Source organism: Psittacula echo, assembly GCF_963264785.1.
Source record: "Psittacula echo genome assembly, chromosome: 3".
NCBI lineage: Eukaryota > Metazoa > Chordata > Aves > Psittaciformes > Psittacidae > Psittacula > Psittacula echo.
In genome coordinates this window covers 71,535,823-71,557,624 of record NC_137736.1, presented here as the reverse complement: position 1 = coordinate 71,557,624, position 21,802 = coordinate 71,535,823, and the positions used below count along the sequence as shown (strand labels likewise).

General features: G+C 37.9%; 1 protein-coding gene across 1 annotated transcript in view; it reads right to left on the bottom strand.

Annotated features, from left to right (window-relative positions):
- Positions 1-5,818: 5,818 nt before the first annotated feature.
- TMTC4 (transmembrane O-mannosyltransferase targeting cadherins 4) overlaps positions 5,819-21,802 on the bottom strand; it is a gene marked incomplete at its 3' end in the record, with an annotated part of 47,532 nt that continues 31,548 nt past the window's right edge. Inside the window, exons 10-17 of the mRNA XM_080612622.1 lie at positions 21,648-21,779; positions 13,392-13,471; positions 13,112-13,219; positions 12,847-12,988; positions 12,073-12,187; positions 11,508-11,620; positions 6,489-6,558; positions 5,819-5,970 (exon numbers count right to left, since the gene is read on the bottom strand). Coding sequence (XP_080468748.1) covers positions 5,819-5,970; positions 6,489-6,558; positions 11,508-11,620; positions 12,073-12,187; positions 12,847-12,988; positions 13,112-13,219; positions 13,392-13,471; positions 21,648-21,779 — 912 coding nt within the window. The remainder of the gene's footprint in view (positions 5,971-6,488; positions 6,559-11,507; positions 11,621-12,072; positions 12,188-12,846; positions 12,989-13,111; positions 13,220-13,391; positions 13,472-21,647; positions 21,780-21,802) is intronic.

Sequence of the window (21,802 nt, the reverse complement as noted above, 5' to 3'; positions counted from 1 at the left end):
GGGGTGGGGCGGGCCGGGGGGCGGAAGGGGGCGGTGCTTCACCGCCGGCTTGGGCCGGAGCGGGTGAGTCGGGGTCGTTCTCCTGAGGAGCCCCGGCTGCGAGACGGGCGGAACGTTCGGGAGGCTAGGAACGGGCGTCAAACAGCACAACTGCAGGCAGCAAACGCGGCTTTTAGAGAGCTTTTACGAACCCTCACTGTTTCATGAACAGTGCTGACCGCGCCCTGGAAGGGGTTTTGGCTGTGTGTAGAGACAGGGGTCGAGTCTGCAGGAGCTCAAGTCCTAAACCTTCCGAGCGTGGCGCGGGCTTTCAGGCAGCTTCCCCATCCCCAGCCGAGCACCCCCTCGAGCTGGCCCACAGGCACCATGCAGCCTTGTAGCAAAGCAGGTTAAGGCTCTACATAGCAAAATCACTGTGAGAAGCTGGCTGTGCTGGTAGGAGGAGTAATTCAGTCCTTGTTCTGTTTGACGCTGAGTAACTCGGTACTTCCGTATCTGGGGCATACAAGCACCGTTCTGCAGCCCGGGTACTGGGACAGCAACTACCCTTCTTTTTTCAGCCCCTCCTTCTTGACTGGTCGGTAAGTTGAGAATTGGCTTGCATCTGGTACCGACTGTTCCCTTTCTTATACACTTGGTATTCAATAACTATTCCAGCTCTAAAGCAGTGTAAGATTGCTCTGAGTTTGAGGCAGTATTTCCTGCTCTTCTTCCTATAGCTTGTTCTAGAGGTTGAATTAATTAAGTATTGCATTATTCTCCCCAAGTGCTGCTTTCGGGTTGGCATTTTTTAGGTATATGCATTCAACATCTGCACATTTGTGCAGAATCAAGATTTGGAACTGTTACTCCAAGGGGAAGAATGTTTTCCTGTGTCTCACAGTACCAGTCTACCATGCCCATGACATTTTCCTCCCATTTTACAGCAGAAGCCTGAATCAAAACCTTATTAAAAAAATAAACAGCATTATCACAATTAAAATCTATTCAAAAAGATAGCAAAACACAGATTTATTACGTGGCTCCATTACAAATGTATTTGCTTCTTGGTCAGCTGAAAATAAATTGGAACATACCAGTGGCAATCTAAATGATCAAACACTACATTAAAAAAGTTCAACTCAGCAATCACAAGCTTCCTATTTCAGTATCTGTAAGGATTTTCTTTTTCCTAACAAAAAAATTTTAAAAAGCCCTGAACCACTTGACATGTATCATCACTGACATACACTGAACACACAGCTATGTACACCTATGTACAACCATTTCATGTTATCGTGGAGCCCAGCACTCAGTCCAAATCACCAGTACTAGTAGTACTTGCTGCTTGTGGTTTGTAAGGGACATGAGCTTGGCTCCCCAAGCAGTTTTACATCTCAGAAATTCAACTGTGTGTTCTCACTTTTGTTTCTAGCAATTTTTAGTCTTTCTGAGTTAAACATGCCCTCATAAACACACATTTGGTAGAGACATAAGAGAGCTGTGGGAGGAAGCACTATCCAGTGCCAAAGGTCAAGTCAAGAATCATGTGGGAATCTACATAAAATGATAGACATGTAGATGTACCTGCACTCAGAGGAAATGTAGAACACAAGCAGGAACCAGCAAATAAGTATTAAGCTATTTAAACTAAAAGACCTCAGCACACAGAAATAGGCTATGCTATCACATTTAACATTCAAACAGCTACAGCTTGAAATAGCACTTCAATTTAAGAAAAAAAAATCTCACCTTTACAAGTTTACAGTTGCTTTAGATTGCTTTTAAAACAAAGTAAAGGGCACCAAAAGTAAATTTAATAAGAAATTGTTACCTTTTATTGTGATGATAGACAAGCTAACAATGAATCAAACTGAACCTGAATGTTCTGTTTCCGTAGGCAGAGATTTAACATTCAGGTGCTTTATCTGTCATGTAAAATTTAACTGTCTGCAGAAACCAAAGCTCTCCCAGTTTGTCTGATCCCATTCCCTCGTCCAACTACTGTAACTCTCTGACTCTCACAGTAAGTACCTGCCAATTTGCTTCAGTGCCAGTCTTTTAAAATTCTTGGTGCAAATAATGTATGAGAGTGCTGGAGGCATATGAGACCAGATTACTTCAACTGAGCAGCAGTGAGATTTTCTTCATATATATGAGCTGATCACCTTACTTACCCTTTGCAGTTAGTGAGGAGCAATACCCGCTTCAAGTACATGATGCTTCACATCCTAAAGATGCTTTCTTTAGGAGATGAATCCTGTTTCAAGTTACCTGGTTTGTTGTTTTTTTTTTCCCAGTGACTATAAAGAGAAACTAGGACAGAAAGCTGAGGTGCAGGTCTCAAATATGAAGGAGACAAATTCCCAGTGAATAGGCCCCATATTTTTAACAAACCATTCAAAAGTACTTAAGATTTTTATTTCTGAGTGCTCATAAACACACACACAACCCACATCTCTAAACTTTAAATCCTAAGTATGACATTAAATAATAGGAAACTTCACGTACATGGCATTGGTCTAAACATGACAGAAGCATACAATTAGGGAACTTGTTGGAAGTTTTTGGTGAAAAGAGACTCTCATCCATAGCAGTCATTGTGAATGTTTTTCTGACTCCATTTTTTGCACTGAATCGTTCTGTATTTCCCTCTTCAGAACTGTACTTGAACAGGCAATCTTTGAAGAAAAAAATAAAAGTATCCAGTTTTCTTAATTTCATTAGAGAATCAAACAAGCCACCTGATAAGAAAGTAACTTTAATCTTCTGTAACTAGCAATGGTGGAAAGGTAATGGGAAAAAATCCAGCATGCTGGAAAGGCAGAAACTGTTTGTAACAACAGTTATGTACTAACCCACTTATTCTTCACCCGTCTCTTTTCCAGGTTGTGCGTTATGCACTGTTCCAGGAGTCATTCATGAGGTATGAAAAACCAAGCAAAAGGTTAACATTTAACCATTTTAAATAAAACTCACTCTATCATTTGCACTCTCAAAATATTTCTGAAAATAAAGTAAAAAAATCTTAGCATTCTTGAAAGTCTTAAGGAATTTTTTATTAAAATAGCAGTTTTGTTTGTTGCTTCTTTTGAACCCAGTTCTGCCTTAACAGCACACTGAGACAGAATTGTATCCTCCTTATTACTGTCATACAAGTAATCACACTGAATTTATGTAGCACTGAAAATGATACAAAACAAATAAACCCTCACAAAAATACAAACAGGTAGTCAGAAAACTAATCAAGAAGAACTCACATTGTCTGTATTGAAGAGTAAACACCACTTCTAGATACCAACAAAACTATCGATTTGTTGGCATGTCTCTTCTATCTAAGATTCTTGAGTAGAATGACTGACAGACCTCCACAGAGGAATTCCTAAAACAACTTTGGTTTACAATCATCTAGAGAGAATTCATACCCCATACATAATATTGATCTACTGTATTTCTGTAAAGCTAATATGGCAAGCAACAGGGAAAACTGTACATGTGAACCTTATGATGAGAATAATAATTTAAACTCAGTATGTCATATTCCAAATATACAGAAAAGACATGATTAAACACACTCATCTTCTGCTATAAATTAGCTCATCCAGCCAGATCCCAACTCTTTAATACTTCATTGACTGAAGTAGCCAAGTATTCTCTGTATCTGATGAATAATAGGGTACGTATGGCAAGCCTTAGAAGTCTGCCGTTTGTACTGAAGGGTGTATCTGTTTCAGCATGTTTCAGATACAAAAGTTGGTACTGACCAAACTATGCTGGTTTTTGGAAGATGACTACCCATAGTGGTGCAACATTCTGCTGGATCAGTACAGACCCTTATCAAAGAGCATATTTATATCCTGCAAGTGCATTCAGAAACTAGCTTCTGAAAATTCTGTCCAGAAACCAGAAGAAATGGAAACAATTGCATCAAGTTAGTACCCTATATAAACTAGTGAGTCCTGCTGAGAAACAGGCTGTATTTGTAGAAGAGGAGCACTGCACTAGCACAAATACATGTCCCTGGTACCTCAACTAAAATCAGTATGACAACATACTAGATAACATGGGCATATTAATTCATTCAAAACCAAACTTATGGACAGCACCACACTGCCACAGCCTTTCTGGCTAGATTTACAGTTAGTCTAGCAAGAATGTTACATTAGCTGCACTACCTGTGTTACCCAAACTAGTTTTGTCAGAGGATGCTTTGGTAGCTCTGCAGTGCTGCAGTGTGCTCTGCAGACACACTTGGTTTTTGAAACAACTGTAACTTCCAAGCAGATTTATAACATAAAAGTAGTCTACAGTAGGTTCAAAACATAGTATAGATGTAAAATGGTTATATGGTGGTCAGATGGCAGGGTCATGCGACATCCTGTCTTACGGCAAGCATTCCCCCAACACTTTAAATGGTTCCTCACATAGATAAGTTGTGTATGAAGAACATTACACAACCTCCTATCAAATAATCATTGGACAGATCAGGAAAGCTGCAAATACTGCACTGATCAGTATCTTCCTGGGGGACAGGGTCGGAAAGAATAAAGGAATATGAAAAGTGAGGTAAAATTCCTCAGTTTTCACATCCAATAGCAATCTTCCAATCTTACATGCCAAGGAAACAACAAATAGACATGTGACTATCTGAAGCATGAATGTAAATATTAGCACAAGACAAACAACTCTGGACAGCCAGAGTTTAAACATGTATTAAAGCATAGCCCATTTAGAGAAGCAACATTGTATCAATGTACCCCATCTCTGGATCATCCCATATCAATGTGATCAGTTTATGCTTATTTAACTGACACTTCAGCAAACACATGAGCCACAGGAGACTAAGGTGAAGCTGAGTTCCTTCCAGTTAAAACATCAACAGCCAAAGTCAGGTCGTCTGCCCAGTTACTTTTTCCACAGAAACTCTCTCCTTATTCACCAAGAATATAGGAACTGAAAGGTGTAGTATCCTTAACCAGAAAGCACTGAAATGCCTGAGAACACAGGAATTAGCTCCTGTAGATGCGTTACTATATTTAGACCACTAACCTGCAGCAGGAGCTAAAGCAATTCTGACTCGTTAACCAAGCTGTCTATGCTAGGTGAGGCTGTCTGCAAGGACACAAACTCTAGCTGACTCTTCTACTGCCTCACACTTCTTTTCCCTTTGCTGCTTGCTAACATCTGCCATCTTAATCTAAGAGTATTTTCTTCACTCAAGCATACCTCAGCAGTGCACTGTCTGACAAACATTTATGCTCAAATTCTTGTCCTCATTTACTCTACAAACCTGACACTTCACAGGGTGGAGATCAGGCACAAGACCAAGGGCATAACTCAAATTACATGTGTAGACTGATGTGCTGGACAGAATCCATTCTTCCACTGGCTCTGCAGGACTGGCAGTAGAAGGCAGTAATAAAACTGAAGTGGACGGATATTCTTCACACTTGATAAGTATTTAAACAGGAAATTGCACTTTTTTAAGAATCATTTTCAAAAATAAAACTGCCTTCTGGTATTCATCCTTCTACTAAAAAGTCAAAGAATCATAGTCAGCTGAAGATACCAAATTATAAATGAAAGCTGTGAAATTCCATCTGCGTGCTTTCATATACCTATAAAACTGTTCTAAGGGACTTTAAAAGCAGTTCAAAAGTAAAAATAAAATAAACCCTCATGCTGAAATTTTAGGATCTGTAGGAGGGCATAATTAGACATTCAGGTGTGCAGTGCTGGTGGTATTATTTTTGAGAAATAACTGAATCCTTTACATGGTCAAAAATACCCATGTAACATGAATCGTAAACAGCATGCACGGACAACCTGAATAGAAACATCAGGCACCGCCTTTCTTTTGCAATTGCTCCAGTTTTCTTCTTAGGAGGTTGTAGTTTTCCTTGGTTCCGGGTGCCATAGGATCAAGCTTCAGAGAGACTTCGTAGTGCTTCTTTGCCAAGTCAAGATTTCCCCAGCGATGATAAAGTACAGCTGGAACATCAATGAGGAATTTCATTAGCAATATTGTTGAATAATGTGCAATCTTGCCAATCACTTGGAAAACAACATTAAAGCATTTGTTTTCCAGTGAGGGTCTCTCACTGGCTGGTGGCACAGTAGCTGCTTGTTCTATTGCCAACTGCAGGAGCAAAGCCTGGGAGCAGAACTGGCATGGGAATGATGAAGGAATGAATTACATTGCAGCCATAAATGGCAGCTCTTCTCTGGTGAGCTCATTGCAGGTTACAAGCATAGCATAAATGAACCAATTTGCAGACACTGAAGTGCAGCTACCTCTGGGCTGGATTGTGCAGCCCTCTTGATCTGTCATATCGTGTGACAGCTTTTCTGGTTTAGTGCCCTGTTCTTCTGGCTGGCAGTTTTTCTAGGAAGTGAAATAGAAATCTGCCCAGCAGGAAGAAGGCGTAAAAGATTGCTTTTTCTTTTAAAACACAATGAATATGAAGCAAACAAACAATACAGCTGATAAGAGTTAGAAAGGCTCTTACCCAAATTACCGTGATAACTGGCAGCATTTGGATTGGCTTTAATTGCCTTCAGGAACAAAGCTTCAGATTCCTGAATAATTTAGAAGAACAAGTCAACAGGACAGTCTACTCCTTCAGTATATAAAATATTACAAAATTGACCCATGATTGTAATTAAAAACCCTCCCAAAAATGCCACATTCGTGTGATACCACAGTATATATATATTCTAAGCCCATGTGATACTGTCTATCAGGTGGCTACAGCCTCCAGAAAACAGTAATAAAGCTACAAATAGGTGCCATGCTTTCACAGGCTGCTGTTATTTTAGCAGACAGCTATTAAGCACTAGTGAGGTTTGCAAAGCAGTTTACTTGCTTTTTTTTTCCTACCCACAGTTACAGTATTTTCACGCGTTACCTACTGAAGCTTTCCCTACTTATTCAATCAAATTAAGGATAATTCACTATCTGACCAAACTGCTTTTAGGCGCCTTTCCCTTTAAAATAGTTTTTAGCATTTAAAATAGGGGCATTCCAGTAAACCCCTTTCAAACAGATAATTGAAAAGGACTATAAGATCATCTACTTGCAACTCCCCTGCCATGGTTGCTCAAGACCTGACCTGTTTCAGTGTGGTTCTCAGTGAAGAGTAGCTGAGTGCCTGCTCCTTAAAAAGATCAAGCCAACTGAAATATTCCTCACAAGTTATTTTTCCAGATTCCCATTTGCAGTGGCGTACTCTTAGGACCATTGACATCCAAGTTGTTCATAGGAAACCTGAACTCCCTCACCAAATATTCAGAGAACAATTTACCACTAAATTTATTCTCAAACTCAAACATTTTTATTTTCCCAAAGCAGCTGCTAATATAGATACTTCTGTTCCAGAGCATATTTCCTTGCAGAAGTTTAAAAAGATACCTCTCCCTCGATCCAAATGGAGTATATGTACTCACTTGCATGCAAGTTTATATATTTTGGGGAGCGAATTTTACATAGGTTTCTATTCTGTGCTGTGTTTTAGGGAAAGTTGCCCATTTAGTTTCAATGCAATTGAGTTGAAGATGAAATTACCTCAGTGTGGTAGCCTTCTGTCTGAACACACATACTTGCTGCCTGAGGTATGTGAGAACAATAACTGGGGAAAAGGGTTTTCCTTTGTCCTAAGCTCTTATTACTGAAATCTACAAAACACAAGACAGGCTCTATTGAAAAAGAAAACCTGTCAGCCAGATTTTTGGTTCCACCATCTGCTCATATGAAGCATGAAGTAAGTCTCTGTAAAGGTCCCTCAGAGGCAAGAAATTTCTGATGTGTCAAAATTGAGTCACTCAACTTTTGAGTGACCTAAGAGCTTCCCAGTATATCCAAATTCAAACCTAAACTCTGGGCTCCTTTCAGGGCATTGCTGAGCACAGCAGTAAGGCTGCGACTCTCAAGTCAAGAGAAGCTGATGCATAAAATGCCTTCATCTTCACTGATCAAGGAAATTACAAACCCTAGGGTTCTTGACAAATCCTTTTGCAGGACATCCTGTTTCAGGAGAAGGAATACTTGGATAGTACTGAGCAAGGGAACCAAATGTCCAGAAACTTTTTTAAACCAAAGGGTTGTCAAGCACTGGAGGATGCTGTCTGGAGAAGTTTCAGAATCTGCATCCATAGAGATGTTCAAGATTCAACTGGAAATTGCCCTGGTTTGGGTCAGGAATTAGACTAGATGACTCTGACTGGCCTTTCCAGTAAAAATGATTCTAGGATTTTAATGATTCTCTGTCACATTTGGCAAGTCTAGTGGTGTTGCAAAATATCCTTCGCTTTTCGTATGACCATCGAAGCCTAAGCATATAGTAATCAGTTGTATTTTTTTCCCCCCACAAATTTTATTATTTTGGTCTAATAAGTAAATCTGTTTTCTTCACTGGGCAGGTTAACAGTAATCAAAGTGAAAGATGTGCTGTCCAATTAGTTCACTCTTATGCCTAAAAGTTGCCACCTACACAAAGGAGAAGCACCTAATATATGGTCTCATCCTCTCACTGCCAAAGCGTGACAGGACAACAAGGGCAATGTGCTCCCAGAAAATTTAATGAAATAGATTCTCAGTGCTGGCTGCCATTACTATACATTTTCAACTACATGCTGAAAACATTTTTATCACCACTACTTTGCCCAGCAGCTAGTAGAAGCATACTGGCTGATTAAAGGCCATTTAAGGTGCATCATATTCATATTACTGTAGCTATATGGAGTAAATACACATTCCAGTACATCGGTGATATTTCAAATTGCTGTATCTTGCCAAATCTTTAAGTGTTGCCAAGAAACTTGCACACTGTGCATAGCAAAGGCTTTGGGTAAGCACACTGCATTCCATCTGCTGTCAAGGCCACAACACAAAATTGTAGTCTGGCTTTATTTCAAATACAACAACAACAAAAAAAAAGAAGCTGAATGGTTTCAATTTATTGTATTTTTCACAGAAAAAGCATAGATGTATACATTACAAAAGTACAGCATCCATATTTTCAAAGAAGTAAAGATAGCTTGGTTCTTCATCCATTGTGACAAGAACAAGCATTTAAAGGAGACCTCTAACTTCATATAACAGATATTAATTAAAAAACCAAAACAAAACCACCACAACAGCTCATTCTTTATGTGCTTTTGTTTCTGGAACAATAAATCATTCATGAGTAGATACAAACAGAAATCATAAAGGGTTGCATTTTCTCTCTCTCTTTTTTTTTTTTTTTTTTTTTTTTTTTCAGGAAAACCATCTTCAGCTGAAAATCAAAGTATATTTGAAACTGAAGGAGAATATTCTGTGGTGAATGAAATCTCTCATAACATAGTATAACCTTTTCAACTCAATGTCTTTTAAAATCAGAGATAACAAAAAGCACAGAACAAATCTTACTTTATGGCAACAGAGCCAATACAACTTTTATATACCCACATAACAAGTAATCCAATAAATGAAATGCCTGAGGTTATACAACACATCAGACACAGCCAGGTAGCCCTCTGAAAATTACCTCCATCACCTTGATAGTCTCCATCCCCTCCTACTCCCCTCCCACTCCCCTCCCATTCCAAACACTCAAAACACTCTTATTAGGGCATCATCTACTTCTCTGTTTTTACATGGTGAGGGGGTGGACGAGAAGTCTGAATTTTCTATGCATTTTAATTGTCATTTAGCATTCTCCCACTTAGCCCCCTCCCCCCTGTAGCTGCTCTTTCAAGGTGATGCAAAATACAGCTGCTGAAATCATAACCTTTTCTAAGTGAGTCCACTTCTCGATCCCCTTAATTTGCTCTCTCTGGCACAGTTCATCTACTTCAAGTGACTAGTTAAGGTTTTTGCTCTGCGCAAACCTACTACTCCATATTGAACTACTAAAACACTCTCTGGCTCCCTACTTTCTTTGCTGGGCTCCACTGCTCCTTTTACTTTATTTAGGATGCTGACTTGGAAGCTTCATTTCCCCTACTGTCATTTCTACTTTGTCCCCAACACACTCCCCTGCAGCATAATGACTTTTCAGACCCAGCAATCAAAAGCACTACCTCTTTTTTTTTAATTTTTAAATCCACTAAACCAGAATTATTTCTCCTGCACCTGGACAAGTTTTCTAGCTTGTTTTCAACTTACCTTTTCTACTTATCTCATTATGAATGCTCTTTATTCTGTCATGCTGCATGCTCTTCTTGATGAATAACTATACAATCCTCCATTCTTTCACAGTCACGACTAACCAAAATAATCTCAGCAATTACCTCCTCCATAATCTCATCCCTTATACATTCTGGCCGTTAATTTGTATCCTTTTGGAACTTTGTTAAACTAACCTAAAATATGTATTTCATAACAGTCTCAGATGGAGAGAGAAAAGAAATAGAGTGTACAGAAAAAAACCCAGCCAGTCTACAAACAGTGATGGGGTGTCTTAACAGCAATTTATCACAAACTAAAGCAAGTGCTGGGTTGTCACAGGCCCTGGCTTCTCATGTGTATATGTCATGACTCCACAGCTGAACAGGACTGTAAAAATCCAAGTAAACACAGTAATGGGAGGAAAAATGCATCTATTCTGAGAAGTTTCACACCATGAAGTCTCCTTAATTTGCATATACTGAGGATATTCCTTCAGTGCTGCTAACATTAACCGCTATCAAAAAGCCACCAAAACCCCCAAAAGCCATTGTTCAGTAAATGAGTTTTCTGACAAATACAAAAAACTTCCTTGATTATTAATTTGTCCCTATCACATACATAAACCAGTGACTACAGAGTAAATTAAAACAACTAAATATATTAACTGTGTATGATTTATTCTGTCAGCTCATACAATTCCTTTTGGAAAATAACTCATTCTTATCAATTCCATGACATTTACTACTTGTAAATAGAAGTAGCTAATGCTGAGGTACACCACTCACAGGCTGGTCCACTGCATCCAAGAGAAAGTTCAATACAGTGCTCAGTGCATGGACTTTTTCCTCTTAATATTCTGGAATTACCCAGGTATCCCATCCTCAGTCTGCAATTAGCAAGTCTGTATATCTCTGTTTTAGATAGTGTCTGAGCAAAAGGCTAGAATTCATATGGGATAATGATAAACCTTGCTTCGTTTACATACCAAAAGCACAAGGACTAGCATATCACATCTAATTTCAGCTCCTGAAACAAGGCCTCTAAATCAAAGCAGGCTTTCTCTCTCGGCAGTGAAGCAATACAAGACCCTAAGTGCCCTCTAGTGTGCCTAAATGCCTATTTCTCTTCAGTGACCACTGACAACAGTTTAGGGCAGCAACATTCATAACCCAGGCATCTAAAATAAGGTGGGATGAACTTAGTCCAGAATCACACAGCAATACTGTGACAGAAATGGGCATTTAAACCTGATTATCTAAGTCACAGTTGACAATGACCTCCTCAAACAGTTTCTACAAAAAGCTGAGAGTTTACACAGGAAAAAAAACCAACCAAACCCCAAACCTAAAACTGAACACTCAGAAAGCTCATTACTTACCTTATATTTTTGTGATTTCCCCAGTACATTTGCCAATGAAAACATAAGGGAATGATCATTAGGTATTAATTCCAGGGCCTCTCTTCCAACTGCTTCTGCTTGAGCTAGATTGCCTGGAAGCCCATTCAGTGGAAAAAAAACCAAAAAAGGCATATTTTAACACAGCCTTACTGGTTACTTTTCATGCTGCAAGCATGCATATTGTACAGAGTACATGCATTTTTAAAGAAAACCAGGTATCATACACATGCAAATGTAAATTTACACAGAATAAGACAATAGAAAACCCCCATTTTGTTTTCAACAGGTAACATCTTCAGAACAACAAAGCACAGATTCAAAAGTTAAGTTTGATCTACAATACAAACATGCTTCCACAATGATGGCATTTCAAATAAGGATCAGAAATTCAGTTTATGGGCTGGATTCCAAGTGATGCTTTAAAGCCATTTATAGAATGTCTGGAGAGCCAAACAAGGGGCATGCCTTTTAGATAAATACAGAAAAAGCTTTAAGTTTTGCTACACACTGAATTATTCATTAAAACATTCAAATATGCTTATACCTGTGTTATCAAGCAATATAATCATATTGTTCCAAGCCAAACTATGCTCTGGTTTCAGAACTGTAGCATTCCTCCATGCATTCAATGCATCTATATGGCGATTCAAATCTGCGTACTAAAACCAAAGAAAAACCCAGTCATTTCACTCTGATTTGTTTTACTTTCCTACCATGCACAAAAGACGCTAAAGAGCTGTTCTAAAGAGCTATTCCATTCTAGTAGAACTTGTTTTTAGAGATAAAAATATGAAATGTAAAAAGAATACTATGGTAGTATGGAAGAGAGAGTGCTATATACTAATTTTAACCTGCTTTTCTCTGGCACCCAGGCTTGTTTTCACATATGCATGTACCAGTAAGATAGGGAAGAAAACCAGAATTTGGAAATCTACGCAAGAGAATAAGTAAATATTTAATTATTATTTCCAAAAAGCTAAATGAATTTTTTTTAGGGCATAGTTCTACTACCTAACAACTGAAAACAGTCTAATATTGGGAAATGATTAATACTATCTTTTGAACAAAAGACCACAATCTATATTTTTGATTATACCTCTTTGTATGAAAAAATTAGGACTACAGAAGGTTGCTATGGAAGGAAGTATGCTGGGAAAGCAATAGGGAAAGCTACCAAAAATATTTAATCACCCTAAACTACAAATCAAGGAAACCGAATTAAACTATCAGCGTATTTAACAGCACAGTGGATTTTTTTTGTTATATGCAAACACACAGAGATTCCTGTCATAGATGTAATTTATTCAAAAGCACTTACCAACCGCCCTAAATTGTAGTAACAATCTGGATATTTTTTCCTGTGTTTAATTGCTGTCCAGTAGCTTTGCTCTGCCTCTTCAAACCTTCTTAAACTGTTCTGTACTATTCCTAGATTCATCCATGCAGCAGCAAAATCAGGTCTGGGCAAATGGGGAAAAAAAGAAGAGAGAGAACAATTGAGCATTTAGAACACAAGATCCTATTGATTGCATCATTTCTGCTCAGTTGGTGCAAAACACTGCTTAGCACTGTTCTAAACATACTGTATTTGTACAGCTAAGGACAGCAACTCCTCTGCTTCTTGGAGCTCATTTCTTTCTTTCAGAATATTTCCAAGGTTGTTCATGGCATGTACATATTTAGGATTCAACCTAAAATTTAAAATTTAAGAGATGATTATTACGTATGGAACATGTATTACTATATGCAAATTGCTAGCTCTGCAGTGCTGCAGATCATAAAATGAATACCTAAGCATTTTCTTCATGTTGAACATGAAAGAAATTTTAAGATCGATCATTAAAGCAGAAAAATTCCTAATACCTTACAGCCTCTCTGTAGTATTTGATTGCAGCACTTTGATTTCCTTTGTCAGCCAGGTTTTTGCCAACATTGTAGTGCACCTGAAAACACAGATGAACATTGTACCAGATGTTACACAGTCAGATATTTTGTAAAGCCAGATTGCTAAAAATTTTTACTCCAAATAAAAACAGTCAGCACCCCCATCATTCACTGCTGTTTTCTGCTGTAGTCGGATACTTAAGACTGGACAATACATATGATGAAGACAGCAAGACAAAATCTGAAGAATTAATAAATCAGCTTCTCTGTTCCAGCTAAAGATTATTCACTTCTTGATTTTATAAATGAGGTCACCATACTTTCCATAAGACTCTTTATATGGAGACCTCCTGCTCTTAATTTCATTTATTTGTCAGATATGTAAGAGAAAGCCAGAGTTGAATCTACCATAGCAGAATAAACACTACAGCAATGTAAATGTTGATTGAACTTTGCTTTCACTATAGTATTAACTAGAAGAAACTCAACACTAACAGAAAAACTAAGCTACATGTTTCAAAAACAAAGGAAAAATAACAAACATGCACACCATTGTCTGGGGATAAAAATGCATCAAAAAGCATTTCTGAAATAAATGTATATAGCAGCATGTTCAAGACCTTGCCTGTTAAAAAGCAGAGAACGAAGAAAGGATTTAAAGCTTTGAGATATACCTACAGGGAAGAAAACATATCATCTGAACTTATGGCACGGACTAGATAGGAAAAAACATATTTCAGGGCAAATCTCAGTTGGAAAGCATCTTGAATCCTACTTTAAGGCAAATCTCAGAAGACTACATTACCTGATCAAAGGGAAGACTCAAGTTTAGAAATAACAGCAAAGTACTGTGAGTACTTAAATCACCCTGAACTACAGATCAAGGAAACCAAATTAAACTATTAGCATATTTAATAGTACAGTGGATTTTGACTCCTGAAAATAGACTTTTCAGCAGAAATCACCTTACTATTTGAAATCAAATTGTATATACTTCATCTGAAACAAACACTTATTGTCATTTCTTCCATACTTTGAAAATCTAATTTAAATCTTTTCAAAGACACTATGCAGGAATTACTTCAGATTGACATACAAAAAGATAAGTTTGTAGTGCATTTAGAAAACCCTAATTCACCTGCATTCAAAAAAAGATTCTATCTAAATGTCCATCAGAGGAAAAATCCTAATTGTATTTTGCACAGTACCTGGGATCTATTGATCTAGTACACACAATTATATTTGAACCTAGTTGTTATGGTATTTAATTGTTGAATTCCATCTCTATATGATTGTGACCGCAGTAACATACTATCAACAAATAAAGTTAAGAACATTTTCCATGCTTTCCAAAATCAGTGAAAAGTAGTTTCACTGGTTAGCAAGGATGCTATAAAGCTGACTAAGCATACACAGAAGCAGCTCCTCAGGCTGCTAGCTATAAAATCACATACAAATTCAGCATCCTATAAAAGTAGTTCTAGCACAGCTCCCAGGAAACAAAATAAAATATCCAGGCACTTGTATTTCACATTCATAAAAATATGACAAGGCCCATGGCAAAGCAGCAACAGAATGGTACTTTTATATCAAGACATAGGCATTCCTAAAGATCAGTTGATGGTGTCAAGAAAAAAAAAAAGACAGAATAGCATTGTTTTCCCAGAAGTCATTAAAGTAACATGATATACCTTAAAAGATGTTTCTTAGGACTGAATTCTATTTGTATAACTCTTCCAGAAATTTTTCAGTACACCATGATATCATTCTTACCACACTGGATTGCTCTTATTATATATGCTAAAGTTTACAGACTCAGAATTTATTCAGAGCAAATTAGGTTATTAAACCTTGCTGTGTTTCCAGATAAATTGTGGCAAAACAGAAGGAATGATTTCACTCAGTAATACGTATTAGCCCCTAAAATACCTGACTTCACCCTTCAATATCAGCAAACAAGATTATATTTAACCTTTAAGAAGCTTTTTGTTTGTTTTTTTTAACAAAAGTCATAAGCATTACTGAAAAAAAGAAATGTTATTAAAGATTGGGGACAGCGCATATAAGAAAAATCCTGGTATACATCAACCACTCAGTCTTTCACCTGTCAATTGTCTTGCGTTACGAAACAGTCAGCATTTTACTTTCTGATTCTATTTACTCATTTTTTTAAAAACATGTAACTTCTTTATATCAATTTCTATCTCAAAAGCAGCAGCAGCAAGAATATATGTCTCATGTAAACAGTTATGTAGATTGCAGAAGCCTGAGAGGTATCAATTCCCTCAAATCAAAACATCAAACGAAATACTAAGTGTACATGTATATTTTATGAACTGAACTAAATAGACATACTATATTAAAACTGAGAGCAAAACTATTTAAATGAACTATTAGCATTTTTAATGGTGTGTATTTCTTCCGTCCTTAGATATAGCTTCTGTGTGAAAGGAAACAATGTTTCTATACATTACTGCTGAAAATGAAAAGGCCCTTGTTATATGTAGAGGTTTCCTGATATTCCTTCAGGTGAAACTGTAGCTCTAGTTCTCTTAATGTGGTGGTGACAAGTAAGGGAAGAAAAAGTAAAACATACCGAAAGAACTCCTCAGCCCACCGTGAACATCCAGTGACGAAAACAGCTTTACAATGGATTATAACATGCAGTAACATCCTGCTCTTAAGGACAGTTGGCAAAGGGTGTTCAGGAACATTTGAGAGTCATTTGAGAGGTGCAGGTGACTTTGCCAGACAGTCATGCCTCTCGCTTCACTGGCCATGACAGGGAGATGCCAAGATCGGCATTTAGCTCTGCTCCCCCAAACTAGGCCAACAATAATTATCCGCCCTCTGCTAAGCATGAGGCTGTAATGCTCCTTGACTTCTACTATGACCACTGCCTGCACAACACGAGGACACAGGCACTTTCTATATGCCAATGTGAAGGAAGAACCTGGGCTCTAAAAAATGAGGGGCCAGTGTGATGCTTTACATTTTATCTCTAGAGATGTGGTGGTTCTGCCTTTGACAGATACTGTGCATGCCAGCCCGGGACGGAGGATTTTCCTTTCCTGATTAAACACTTAAGAGCAGACATAACATTTTGTTATTAAATAATTAAAGATAGATATTAACAGGAAATGACCTATTACATTATGCCCACACGCTCCTTTATCAGTCTTAAACAGGTAATTACTTTACAGTAATTGCGCTAAAAAGAGCATTTCTTAGGGATGCACAACACAATATTCTCTCCGGGCAATTAGGTAAAAATACCATAAGACAGAACCTAGTTGATCTCAACAGGCATGCGGTTTTTAAAGTTAACATAACCATGGCACCATAGCCTAGCCAAAGAATTGACTCTGTTTGCAATACCTCAGTTGGCCTAAGAACCTAGTATAAAAAAGTATATTATACTGTGTTAGACACACAGTGCTTGAACTCTTATTTAAGAGTTTAAATGTGCACACACATTTAAGTGAGGGAGAAAAATTATATTTTTCTGTACAAAACCAAATTTGCTGTCAAACAGATTTTTTGGATTTTTTTTACTCAAAGCAGTGTAGGAAGAAATTGAAATGTAGTATCATCTTCCAGGAGGTACACCCCCTCAGTTGGAGCACTACTATTATCAACTCTTTTATTCTCTCTTCCTAGCTGCTTATAATCACTTTTTCAGCAAATATGAACATTTGCTGAGAAGGATGGAAGCAAAGCACAGATGTCAAAATTTGTACAGAAACATGCAGATGCTTCTGTTCAATGCCAGCTTCTTCCATCAAACACTCTTTCCTCTACTACTGAAATTCTGTTTTCTAAATAATAATAAAGCCTTTCTGAACTTCATATTTTGTGCGGTTAATGCTGTCTAAAATTTATTCTGTATGACTGTGCTTGTGTAAAAAAAATTTACATCTAAAATGGTATCTGTGTGGCAAAACACTGCAGAGAGCCGCTATAAACATAGCCCACAGCACTTAAGGTAAATTCTGCAGAAAATATTTAATACATAGCATGGAAAGAAATTCTCAGCATCTAAAGGAAATGCTGTCTAGATCAGCTTCATGAATCCTTAAACATCACTAAACCTTGTTCTGTCATGAAGAGGTTTTACAAGCCCTTTTAAGAAAGTATAGAAAGTAATCTCAAACTCTGCAGCACATTTTCAGTATTAGCGTAACTTGTCTTTGACAAACTCATATCTATAATAATTACAATCTGCATAGAATCATAGAATAGTTAGGGTTGGAAAGGACCTTAAGATCATCTAGTTCCAAACCCCCTGCCATGGGCAGGGACACCCCACACTAAACCATGTCACCCAAGGCCTCATCCAACCTGGCCTTGAACACCGCCAAGGATGGAGCATTCACAACCTCCCTGGGCAACCCATTCCAGTGCCTCACCACCCTCTCAGTAAAGAATTTCTTCCTTATATCCAATCTAAACTTCCCCTGTTTAAGTTTGAACGCATCAAGTACAAAGTTACTACCCTTAGTATGTCAAGACAGACTGGTTAGTAACACATTCTGTTGGGAATATCGTAACTTCCTTGTTTATTATTGTAGAAAAGTTGCTAGTGAAATGTTTTTTTTAAACATTATGTTTATTAATTTCTATTCTTTAAGGAAAAGCCAGTAGCTAGGAGAATGCAGAGACTGCACACAGAATATTAACAATTCAAAATCATTTAAATTCACTTATTCCAAATCTAGGAAAAGAAAAATGGTGGCTATTTCCCAATGTATTTAACAATGCAATTGCAATTTATTTAGATAATCAGAGGAAGTCATCCAGAAATAAAGACCATTTCTGGATTCTTAAAAACTGATGTGGCTTTGCTAAAAGCTGAGAAAAAGTCACTTGGCACTTCCGAAAGTGCAAACAATTCCAACAGCAAAAAAAGCGGTAAGATCGCATTTTTGGGAATAATCCTTAAAATTAAAAGAAACAGTGTTTAATGACCTCACCTCAGAAGGTGAGGCGCATTACAGCAATGCCTAGAAACAGTGAATAGCAGTAGAACAAGGGCAAAATCTCACATAACCTTATGTATCCATATCTGCTCCAGGATTTCTTTTATCAGCAGTTGAGATAAGGACACAGATCTAGGGTGCAGTCTTTCTGGCCTACCTCAGTCGTTTAATCCAAGGTAATGATGAACCGCATGCTAAAAGGGACAGTTTCTCCTCCCCAGTTATAAAGGGAGCCTGGCTGACTCCGTCATATGTAGATGTCTAAATCCAAGCCAGTAGTCTGATATGGTGAAACAGCATTTATCATAGCCTATGATTAGATATTCTAGTACTTCAGCAAAGCACTCCAGGATAAACTAAGCTTGCAACATAAAAACATCAAATGAAATGATGCCAAACTGGATCCAGTGAGCCTTTTAAACTGGTAGTACTGAAATATTCCAAATTTATAAACTACCTGTTTATAAAACCTGTTATGACTGGTAACACATGATCAATGTATCTGGAGAAAACAGTCTCTGTAACTGTTCACAAAATTTGCTTTAGCATAAACAACATAGGCCTGGTTCTAACTCATACCAGTGTATATAACCACTGAGCTCCAGGAATTAAGTCAATCTATAAGCTATGAATAAAGGTGGTATGAGGAAATTGAATCAGTATTCAGGAACCTTCCGTTCAGCTAAGAAAAATACTGCCAAATGTATTAAAAATGCATACTGTTCCAGTCTAACAACCTTTGAAACCAACTTAAGTGCAGGACCATTCAAGTTCAAATTTGTGGCATAATCCTGGACATGTTTAACCTGTCCAGATCTGTAACATGCTTCTTTCTCTCTCTTAAAAAAGAAAAAAAAAATAAAAAAAAAATCTATATGATATACATAACAAATATAACAAAATATTTAAAATAAATAATATTTCAAATATTTTTTAAATATTTAAAACAGTTAAAATCTGTACTGCAAAGCTTTTTTAAAATAAAAAATTCTGTAACTTTGTTATGGTACCTGATTATTTCCACTCAATTTTAAAATCATTGTGCAACATTTACCAAAGTTGATGCTAAATTTCATCCTCAAGCTAGATGCATCCATCACTCAAGGAGATAGATTCACTACTATGTGGAACAGTCTAAATTAATGCAGTTTCCACATCTCTATCTAAACAGAAGTTTAAAGATTAGTCTTTAAATTAGAGAAGGCACTGCTGTAACTACCTGTTACTTAGAATTAAGGTAAGTTTACTCCGCATGGCTCACAGACAGACAATTTGGAATTGAAGAGCTGTACCACAGAACACAAACTAGGAGCTGCAACTTTTGTTGCTAGTTGGGGGCATCTGGAGAATCTGGCACCCTGGCTACATAAAGGAAATAAAGCATGACCACATTACACATATTAAAGATGTCTAAGAACAAGAAAAACTATTATCTGTATTCCATCTTTTGGTCTGCAACAGCCACCCACTGAAATAAACAGGCCAATCAAAGAAGGTCCTGTGGAGTCATTTATAAAGGAAGCCTGCAGTTTCAAGATGACAACAGAAGACCACAGTAGAACCTAGACCAAATTTTTACATTTACTTTTGCCACAATTGAATAAACGTAGCTGAAACCATAAAGAAAAAAACAGACTGGTTTTCACACATGGATTCCCTAATGCTGTTGCCTAGGAAAGCTTCCTACTACTGTGATTTCAAAGTTTCTCCTTCAGCAAAATTTGAATGTGAACCTACAAACCCCTCCCTGTTCACATCACCACGCTTTCCATTTGAGCAAGCTGTCACTAGCAGCACTGCAGCTCAGGCATGTCTATGCAGCCCAGTGTTGACAAACACAAGCTCATTTTCCCTGTACACTCATTGGCTTTGAACCAACTGCATTAGTTCAGTAGCTTGCATACAGCTTATCGGCTCAAGCACAGCGCTGTGTGAACACAGCTACACAGCTTCCCAGCCAAACATGGCTTGAGTCCAAGGAGCTTGGAGCACAGGCAAAGAGTACGGATCTGTCTAAAGCACTCTTACCATGGCAGATGGATGGAGTTACACACAAAGAAACAGACTGCATTTGCTCCATTTATAGTATGCACTTGTCATCCAGAAGACAAGATATACTGAGGTCATCATTAAAAAGAAGATGGTTGCCTACCACTGCCACACAATAAAATACAACAGCTCTTTTTCTATGTATTGAAATCTGAGATTGTTGAACTACATCACCATCTTGTAAGTATTGGACATATATGTTTTTTACAGCTCACTGCTGCATATTTGCATTCCAGTAGATGCTAGATTTATCATTCTCTTTTTGCAAAGTTGAGCATTCACAAGTTCCTTTTTAAACTCTGTGTCTTGATCTGTATTGTCTAGATGCCACTCTAGACTGCAGAAATCTAATCTTTTAAGACATCAATGTATTTGTATTGACAAGCTGCACATTCCTATGCAAAGGCTCTTCAAAGACAGTCTCTGCTAAAATTCAGACATGAGGGCCGTGTGGCATGATCCAACAGATTACCCTCTCAGCTGTCAAAGGACTGCTGTGGAGGCCACCTCTGCTGGCAAGCTAGATTCGGTCTACTATGCCAAACACTGGTGTTAGCCCACTGATACATCCTACGCAGTCCCATCCTCTTTCCTGTTCCCTCACTAAACTTTGCGGGAATACTGCAGTTTTCCTTAACGCCCATGTCTGAAGACTCTAGCCCATTCAGCCACTCTAAGAGAGCAGATGTGGAAGCAAATAATTTACCCCCACGTCCTGCTGATTACACTGACAATATGCTGCTTTGTCCCTTACCTGTGTTTGCTGCATATACCACTGGAAGGCACACAGAGAGGATTGTAAAAATATAGCATAGGCATTATTCTGGTGAATACATTGCTACAACTTACTTACTACAAGTTACTTTCCTTTTGATATTTTGTAATAACTTGCAATTACATGCACAATTGTTTTAGCAGATTTTATTAACAGTACATCCAATTTGACTGGATGCCTTTCCTGAAGTGTATTCCCTCTTCTCCCTCCCCTCTCCTCTCTTACCCCGAATTTCTGAATTACAGTATTGTAACTTGCACTGTCTGGTATTTTGACTATGCTCCCACTGTAATTTAGGTGACCAACCTGTCAATGTCATATTCTTGCACCAGTAAAGACTGTGAGTAACCCAATATATTAACCATGCACAATGCCTCCTCTATCCCATATCTCAAAACACTTAAAGATTAGAAGTTCACACAAGTCACTTACTTTTGCATTCAGAGGGCACACAGAGAGTGCACTCCTAAAAAGCTGTTCTTCTGACCGCCACTGATTGCTGCGAAGTGCACAGCGCATAACATTTATCAACAAGATTCCAAGAACTGCCACAGCAAGAATTTTCTTAAGGAAAGAGAGACAAGTTA